The sequence below is a fragment of the Bison bison genome, unplaced genomic scaffold, assembly GCF_000754665.1.
Source record: "Bison bison bison isolate TAMUID 2011002044 unplaced genomic scaffold, Bison_UMD1.0 scf7180017864367, whole genome shotgun sequence".
NCBI classification, from domain to species: Eukaryota; Metazoa; Chordata; class Mammalia; order Artiodactyla; family Bovidae; genus Bison; species Bison bison.
Window position 1 is genome coordinate 4516290 of NW_011494939.1, and position 10083 is coordinate 4526372.

The 10083-nt window shown below is 36.6% G+C and overlaps 1 protein-coding gene across 3 annotated transcripts in view; it reads left to right on the plus strand.

Moving 5' to 3' along the window:
* Window positions 1-10083, plus strand: part of ATP11B (ATPase, class VI, type 11B) — a 140375-nt gene that overhangs the window by 79795 nt on the left and 50497 nt on the right. For all 3 annotated transcript variants that reach the window (XM_010855636.1, XM_010855635.1, XM_010855638.1), the window contains 3 exons: window positions 1297-1478; window positions 2947-3150; window positions 8798-8951. In XM_010855636.1, the coding sequence (XP_010853938.1) occupies window positions 1297-1478; window positions 2947-3150; window positions 8798-8951 (540 nt within the window). The remainder of the gene's footprint in view (window positions 1-1296; window positions 1479-2946; window positions 3151-8797; window positions 8952-10083) is intronic.

Consider the following 10083-nt stretch of genomic DNA (forward strand, 5'->3'; position numbering starts at 1 on the left):
TAAGAGACAGAGACATTACTTTGCCAACAAAGGTCCATCTAGTCAAGGCTATGGTTTTTCCAGTAGTCATGTACGGATGTGAGAGTTGGACTGTGAAGAAGGCTGAGCGCTGAAGAATTGATGCTTTTGAACTGTGGTGTTGGAGAAGACTCTTGGGAGTCCCTTGGACTGCAAGGAGATCCAACCAGTCCATTCTAAAGGAGATCAGCCCTGGGATGTCTTTGGAAGGAATGATGCTAAAGCTGAAACTTCACTACTTTGGCCACCTCGTGCGAAGAGTTGACTCACTGGAAAAGACTGATGCTGGGAGGGATTGGGGGCAGGAGGAGAAGGGGACGACAGAGGATGAGATGGCTGGATGGCATCACTGACTCGATGGATGTGAGTCTGAGTGAATTCCGGAGTTGGTGATGGACAGGGAGGCCTGGCGTGCTGCGATTCATGGGGTCGCAAAAAGTCAGACACGACTGAACGACTGAACTGAACTGAAGTAGTGTCATATAGTATTTTAAAACCTTTCCTTTCTGAGTCCTTTTATTAGAATCTTTATTTTGGGTTTTTGTGAGGAAAATGTAAGAAAAAGAACTTTTATAAGCTTTCAGAGTTAGATGCCAACTTTCAGATATTAACACCATAAGAAAAATTGATCCTTGGTACAATCAGATAATCAAACATGTATTCCTAAGTTTTGTATAATTCCAAATCACCAGTGAAGATACAATGATACAATTAAAAATCATTCATTCTGTGACTCTAGAAAAGTATTGGTTGGTTGATAATGACCACCTTACAGTCTTCTTTATTTGAATTGTGAATTTGTCATACCATGAAGCCTCAGGAAATTATAGTCCTCTTTGCTTAAAAAAATTTTTTTAAGTAGATAAAAGTAAATTTTTAGTGGTTAAAACAAGAGAGTAGAACCTAGTGCTGCCTCTTTTGATTGGCCTGAAGGTACCTTTGTAGAACTTTTTACTTTCCTGGTAAAAAACGGTTCTAAAATTACAGATAGATCATGTTTATGAGCATGTCTAGGCTCTGTAATGTTCTACAATTCAGTGACCTTAATTATTATGAGCAGCTTTTTAAGAACCCATCAGAAATTGAAAGAGCTATGATAATATGTATCCCACAATTCAGATGACTGTGGTTTTGTAACAGTTTCCTGTCACTAGATGATGATAATTTTTAAATTTGATAGTTAATTTTTGGTAATGGTATCCTCAGTTTATTTCAATAACTTTTTGATTCCCCATTAGTTATTTTCGTTCAATTTTGTCTTTAATTTTTCTCTTTTAGAAAGGGCTAAGAACTCTTTGTATGGCCTATAGGCAATTTACATCTAAAGAGTATGAGGAAATAAACAGACGTTTATTTGAAGCCAGGACTGCCTTGCAGCAACGGGAAGAGAAATTGGCAGGTGTCTTCCAGTTCATAGAGAAAGACCTGATATTACTGGGAGCTACAGCAGTAGAAGACAAGTAAGTATCAGATAAATAGTCAATGTCATTTTTCTCATAAGAATTTTTCTAACCAAATATTTGTAATACATGACAAACTCCACTTTTAACATTTTATAGTGACTTAATGTATTTAAAATAAAAAGTTAAAGCTTTAATTTTTCCCAGTCCATACATATAATTTTTGTCCTAGTCAGCTATCTGAAATACTTGATAGAATCCAGCCATGTATAGTTTTGAGTTTTTAGACAGCTACTCTGTGTGCCATTCAAAGATTTTAAGCTCTTGCTTAATTCTCCAGCCTCACCTCCTGCCATTGCCACCTTCTGCTTTACATTTCAGCAGTACCAAACTGTCTTGTTTTCTGAACAACAGTGAAGACTGTTTTAACTTAAACTGTTCTGTTTTTGCCTTTTACACTTTGTAAAGCTGTGCCTTCTGCCTGGATCATTTTTCTCTTATCCATCTATGAATACCCATTCATAAATTATAGTTCATATATTACCCGCACTCTAGGAAGATCTTTCCTGAGTCCTAACACTATTAAAAATTCTCTTCTTTGGGAAGCCTTCATGTTTTGTAGGTAGTTTCTGCTGTTGTCCTTGTGACAGTATATTACAGTTACTTATTTGAAGACTTTCTACTCTGTTAGCCTGTGAATTCCATGCCGTCTGTTTATTCATTGCCTTTGTTCCCTAGCCTCTCTCTCCATGTATGTTTCACTTTCTTGAATTATTGAATTCTACAAATTAAGTATATTGTTAGGTTTTTTCCTACGACCTAGATCTAAGGTGTTTGCATTTTTTTTAAGATCTAGTGTTTCATTTACTTTTCATTGGTCCTTGTGAGATTTCTGAGATTCTCTGAGGTTATGTAGACCTTTATTGTCTGCAGTCTGATTTTTGAACTACTGATTTAAGAGATTTTCTTATCAAAAAGAAAATCTCCTAATTTGAAATTTAAGACTTTTAAGAAATAAGTTTGTGAAGACTGTATAGTTAGTTGGTTTTATAAAAATCAACTTCAAAGTACAGTCTTAAAATACAAAGTTGTAGGTTTTATATTTAAGCTTACATAGTGCTCCAGCATATTAATACCCTGTGAACTTCAAAAAACCAAATACGTTTACAGTAGTAGTATCTGTCACCAAAATGAAGAGGAAGGAAACTTAACAATTGTAAGAATGCATACATGTTCTCATCAAGGCAGTATTGACCCAGGCGATTCGTATCTGTCACCTCAAATGCCCCACAACTCTGGAATGCCCGTTGTGACACATGTGTCAGCGTAGAGTTGTAGATTTTGTATTAGCCAGGTGATCAGTGATCTGGGTTATTCTTGTTTTTTCCCTAGTGGGAAAAAAAGTCGGTTGTTTTACTATACTGTAGCATTCCTAGGTTAAGGAGTTCAGAATTACCCTACTTGTACTATGTGGTTTACACTTAAAATTTGGTCAAAAAAGTATTCTCTGTGTTTCTTTTGTTTTCAGACTACAAGATAAAGTTCGAGAAACTATTGAAGCATTGAGAATGGCTGGTATCAAAGTATGGGTACTTACTGGAGATAAACATGAAACAGCTGTTAGTGTGAGTTTGTCATGTGGACATTTTCACAGAACCATGAACATCCTTGAACTTTTAAACCAGAAATCAGACAGTGAATGTGCTGAAAAATTGGGGCAGCTTGCCAGAAGGTAAGAATATAGTTACCTGCATCATGGAGTTCAGGGGTCAGGAAGCTATTGCCCGATGGACCCAAATATGGCCCACTGCCCTTTTTTACAGCCCATGTGCTCAAAATAACTTTCACGTTTTTTTTCCTTATTGTTAATTCTTTATTGCATGCCTGTGTGCTCAGTTGTGTCCAACTCTTTGCAGCCCCCTGGACTGTAGCCCGCCAGGCTCCTCTGTCCTTGGGATTTCCCAGACAAGAATACTGGAGTGGGTTGCCATTTCCTCCTCCAGGGGATCTTCCTGATCCAAGGATGGAACCTGGGTCTCCTGTGTCTCCTGCATTGGCAGGTGGATTCTTTTCCTTTATTGGGGTGGTGCAATCTCAGAACATGATGACTGAAGGTAAATGGGTAGTCACATTTTTTAATGGATGAAAAAGAAGTCAAAGAAGAGTAATATTTCATAGTGTGAAAATTACATGAAATTAAAAATTTAATGTACTTAAATTTTATTGGAACAGAGCCACATTGGTTCATTTACACATCAGCAAAGGCTTTTGTGCTCTCAGCACAGTTGAGTAATTGGGACAGAGCACTTTTATCATTTCTCATTGCTGTTTGATACACTGCAAATCACAGTGACACAGTTATAGCTCATTGTTTTCTGTGCCACACTGCTGTATGGCAGTTTGGTATATTTTTATTGTCAGTATTTAACTGTCATGTCCAACATAAAAAGAAAAATGGACTTTTAATATCATACTCTTAAAGCACAGTAGAGTGTTGATTATTTTATTATCAAGTTAGATGGCAACGCATTATGTTTATTATTCAGTGACGATATGGTTTAATATACTGCCTGTTTCAGATATAATCAGATATGAACTAAAAATCTCATTACCGATGGTTCTTTTGTAATGTAAAATCCCATTACAGATCAGCATTAACAGATGGACATGTGCCAGCTGACTTTGATAGAGGACATGAACTTTGAACCCCAATTAAAATGTTCTTCCCCTAACAAGAAAAAGATTTCTGTTCTATTATTTTTAAAATTATATTTAATGATTATTATTAGATTTTTTTACTTAAAATTTTTATCAAAATTTGTTTCTTCTTTGGTAATGTAAGAACCTATATGATATCTTCAATTTAGTCTCATGGCCTGCAAAGCTTAAAATTGAAATATTTACTTCTGGTGCTGTATAGAAAACATTTACCAACCAGTGATACAGTTCACATGACCAGACTGGGGAATGCACATGCATTTTACTGTTCAAAGATACTTTCATAAGTATATATGCTCTTAATTTGTTCTGTTTTTCTCTATATCTGCTTCTTTAGGTAGAACTTTTTTTAGGAGCCCTCATTTAACACAATTTCTTTAAATTTTATTTATTTATGGCCATGCTGCATGTCTTTATTGCTGTGCAGGCTTTTCTCTAGCAGTGAGCAGGCTTCTCATTGCAGTGGCTTCTTTGCTTCAGAGCATGGGCTCAAGGGCATGTGAGCTTCAGTAGTTGTGGCTCCTGGACTTCAGAGCACAGGCTCAGTAGTTGTGGTGCACAGGCTTAGTTGCCCTGCAGCCTGTGGAATCTTCCCAGATCATTGATCAACCTCTCCACCCCCCCGCCCCCACCGTGTCTCCTCCATTGGCAGGCAGATTCTTCACCACTAAGCCACCAGCGGATCCCCAGTTTGTTTGTTTGTTTTTCTTTTTACCTTAAATAGGAGTGCTTCAGTGTAAGCATGAGGGTTACTTGTATGTAGGTATCTGAGATGTCCTACTGGTATTTGTCTTTGCAGTCTTGTGATATTAATGCAGAAAAACAAATATGAAAAGATGATGGCCACAGTTGTCACTGTACATTCAGTGCTTTATTTATGTTTGTTATGCAGGGATTGATGTGATACTAAATTTTGGATTTTATCAGAGAAAAGCTTATTTAAGGAATGTTTTATTTTTTTAATATAAATTTATTTATTTTAATTGGAGGTTAATTACTTTACAATATTGTATTGGTTTTGCCATACATCAACATGAATCCACCATAGGTATATATGTGTTCCCCATCCTGAACCCCCCTCCCTCCTCCCTCCCCGTACCATCCCTCTGGGTCATCCCAGTGCACCAGCCCCAAGCATACAGTATCGTGCATCGAACCTGGACTGGCAATTCGTTTTAAAGAGACAGTACAACTTTCAGAAAGGTCTTTGCTTGAGCTCAAAAAGGTGGTTGATTTAGGTTAATGACACTGGTTTTGAAGCAATGCCAACACTATTGTGGCTACTTAAACATTTAAGGGCATAATGTTCAGAACTCCCTAAAATATACAAACTAATTGTTCAGAATCATTTGCTTCTTAAATATTACTCCTGATTATAAAAGTAATAAATACTCATTTTAAAAGCACTGAAAATAAGATATGATGATTAGTAATATAATACAGCCATCTGAAGATAATTGTTATTTGTATTTTCAAATATTTTTAAGTCTTCTATATATGTGCTGGTGAGTCTGTTAAGATCATGGGTATTGTTCATTTCCCTTTTTGTACAAAAGTGTATTATATTTTGTATTATAAAGTGAATATTATACCTTAAAATTAATTTTAGGCTTGGTACGTGAAATGTATGTTTCAGAGATACCATTTTAGTGGAATATATTTTCTTCCTTTTCTTTTTTTCTTTTGCTGAGTCTCAAAGCTTGTGGGATATTAGTTCCCCAACCAGAGATTGAACCCAGATCTCTGCAGTGAGAGCACAGAGTCCTAACCACTGGACCACCAGGGAATTCCTGAAATATGTTTTCTGAGTTAACCATATAAGTCAATAGGATTTTGATTTACAGACTTTCAGGAAGTATCTGTTCTAAAAATCTTAGTATAGCAAAAGAATTCCATACCTTTGAAAGCTTTAGTGTATGTATCTAATCCTTCAAAAACACATTGATTGTCTCCTATGTAGGCATTTGGGACAGTCATATAAGGTGTGTTGTTTATTCCCAGAATACTTACAATGTGTCAGAAAAAAAGAAGTAAACATATTGTCACAACCATCACAACTGAATTGTAACAAAGGCAAGAACAGAGAACTGTCTGTGGACGAAAGAGGGAAACTTAGCCCAAGTTTATCCTTGAAACAGCTCTGTACATTAGAACTCTGTACATTGGAACTCATGACTGTGTTGTCTCCTGTTTTGAGATGTAAACTTGTCAGAAAATAACACCAAGAAGCAAAGTGACCCATGTATGTAAATTCCCAGAGCTGAGAGGCTCATTCAGGCAATTGATACTATCAATTGTAGCTAACTATGGCCAGGGAATGGAATAGATGGGAGAGGATGTGGGAAATATTGAAACATGAGGCTACAGAAGTAAGCAGATGCTACCTTACTGTGTGCCAGAACTATGAGGTGCTTTTCCATATTGCATAAATGTTACACCATGGATTGTGTATGCTGATTTATGAACCCTGTCCAGAGAAAAACCTAACTTAGTGTGCCTTGGGAATGTTCCCAAGGAAAACTGATCTGATCTGTCCTACTCTTGGCTACTGCTGCTTCTGAGACCATGTGCTCAGGCAGTGCTTACACTGAATGTCTGTAGATAGCAGGGGTTGCCAAGTAAGTTCAGCCAACAGAGAGGAAAAATAGTCATTTTAGATGCTGATTTCAGGTATTGGAGAATTGATAAAGGACGTATACATTTTTTTAAGTTTATATTGTAAAATGTTCATTGCTTTCCACTTACTATACAGTGCAACACTAGTTACTAGGCATATTATGAAGACATCATTTTAACTTACAGAAAAAATTTAAGTATTAGGAGACTGAAAATCATCAGTATGTTTAGTTTTCATAACTTGTCGCTCATTTAATAGTCTTCTTGCTTATCATTTCAAAATTGAGGGAATAGCTGCTATGGAAAATGGTATGGAAAAAATTTTAAATAGAACTACCATGTAATACAGCAGTTCCACTCCTGAGTATTTATACAAAGGAAATGAAGTCACTGTCTCAGAGAGATCCACACTTGTGTTCACTGCAACATTATTCACCATAGCCAAGAATGGCAACAACCTAAATATCCATTAATGTGTGTATGGACAGTGAAAATGTGATGTTCCTTCCACACATGAAGGAATATTATTCACCCATAAAAAAGAAAGAAAGCTTGCTTTTTGTGATAACATGGATGAATCTTGACAACATTATGCTAAGTAAAATAAGTCAGACAGAGAGAAACACATACTTATATGTGAAATCTAAAAAAAACAATGATAGAATGGTGATTGCCAGGAGCTGGGCTGTGGGGGAGATGGGGAGGTGATAATCTGAGGTACAAACTTCCAGCTTATACATAAGATGAATAAGTTCTGGGGATCTAATGTACAGTATGGTGGCTGTAATTAACAGTACTATATTATATATTTGAAAATTGTAAAGAGAGTAGCTCTCAAATCTTATCACTACAGACCAAAAAAAAGTTTTTACATGAAAAGATGGAGGTATTAACCCTATTGTAGTAATCATTTTTGCAGTATATATGTGTATCAGATCATGTTGTATACCTTAAACTTACATATATGTCAATAATATCTCAATAAAACTGAGAAAAAAAAATAAAATGAAAATGTATGGATGTTTCTCAGTAGCAGTCCTGCTATACTATGAACCCAGTGGTGAACTGTAGTATTTTCCTTTTGCTGAATTGAACACAGTGCTACTCTGAGTGCTGGCCTTCAACTGCATAAGCTTGCTCCAGAATGTAAATCTATACACTGCTTCTTTCACTGAGAAGTTCTTTTTACCAAAGGCGGAGTGGGGTGAAGCAGCTGAACAAAATAGTGTGCTCAATAATATACTTTATTTACATACTGATGCAATAACATACTGATTATGATAACATACTGATTATGATAACATACTTGTTTTCTCTTTCTTGTCACAAATAGTCCTCTCAACTGCCAATAATTAGACCATGTTTTGAAATAGTCCTCAGTATCATGTATGCCCACAAGAGAGGTGTTATCCATGTTCCACCATTGTAATACCTGGCATTACACTCCATTGTAGGGTTAAATATCAAGAGACAATTGATGGTTTCTTCATTCCTTGCCTTGCTACTTAAATATACAGTGAATCTAGCTTGTAAATTTTCCTGAACATTCTTGATTTCATTAAATTTTTTAAAATTAGAACTTGCTAAATATATAACTAGTTATGTTTTTATTTTTCTAAGATTTTTTATACAGTTTGAGAGAATATCCTCAGATTATGTGTCACAATTCACATTTTAAAAAATATAGTTTCTGTGTGTGTATCAGATCAGATCAGTCGCTCAGTCGTGTCTGACTCTTTGCGACCCCATGAATCGCAGCACGCCAGGCCTCCCTGTCCATCACCAACTCCCGGAGTTCATATATATCAATTCATTGTAAAATTGAATATCATCTATTTTACTCTTCATATCAATCACTCTCAGTTCTACTTAATCTTAACTTTCAAATGGTAGAACTCTATTCCCTGACATGTCAGTTTTGTACCGGTGAAGTCTATGGGTGAATTATCCAATTTCCAGTAAGAATATTTTGTTTACTAAATAAATGTAAATACTATGGCTTTATACATGTCTTACAGAGGATATCATCATTTTCTTTTTTTTAGGATTAGAGAGGATCATGTCATTCAGCATGGTCTGGTGGTAGACGGGACCAGTCTCTCTCTTGCACTCAGGGAGCATGAAAAGCTATTTATGGATGTTTGTAGACATTGTTCAGCTGTAATGTGCTGTCGTATGGCACCGCTACAGAAAGCAAAGGTACGTTTATTTCATAACAAGTCCCATTGAGATACTTTGATTTAAAAGTATTCTTTAACATTAATGCCTCACATAGTTCCATTTGGTGATACACGGTATATGAACCTTAACCAGGAGTCAGTTACTTCTCGTAATATGAATTTTAACCATATACATTAGGCCTTTGGAAATTTCACAGTAAATATTGAAGTTTCAGTTATTCATAATAACATAGAAATAGATCATTGTAACCTAGAAATGACCATGTGATAGAGAGCAGTTTGTGATATTCCTAAGACACAAATTTGAACTACAATAACAAGTCTCATGAGTTCGTTACTTAACTGGTGAAGGAGCCTATAAGACTTCAGTTCATCTGCACCTCTAGGTCATTCTGTTGATCTTTGCTTATTCTTGCATTCTCATGAATTGATAATTCTCTTTGTTAAAAATGAATGTTAAGTGCTAAGTAGAACTTTAATAAGGAGTTAAAAAGCCAATTAATTGTGATATGAAGCTGTAGTTCAGTTCAGTTCAGTCGCTCAGTTGTGTCCGACTCTTTGCGACCCCATGAATTGCAGCACACCAGGCCTCCCTGTCTATCACCAACCCCTGGAGTTCACCCAAACTCATGTGCATCAAGTTGGTGATGCCATCCAGCCATCTCATCCTCTGTCATCCCCTTCTCCTCCTGCCCTCACCCTCTCATAATCAGAGTCTTTTCCAATGAGTCAACTCTTTGCATGAAGTGGCCAAAGGATTGGAGTTTCAGCCTCAGCATCAGTCCTTCCAATGAACACCCAGGACTGGTCTCGTTTGGGATGGACTGGTTAGATCTCCTTGCAGTCCAAGGGACTCTCAAGAGTCTTCTCCAGCACCACAGTTCAAAATCATCAGTTCTTCAGTGCTCAGCTTTCTTCACAGTCCATCTCTCACATCCATACGTGACCACTGGAAAAACCACAGCCTTGACTAGATGGACCTTTGTTGGCAAAGTAATATCTCTGCTTTTGATTATGCTATCTAGGTTGGTCATAACTTTCCTTCCAAGGAGTCAGCGTCTTTTAATTTCATGGCTGCAGTCATCATCTGCAGTGACTTTGGAGCCCCAAAAAACAAAGTCAGACACTGTTTCCACTGTTTCCGCATGTAT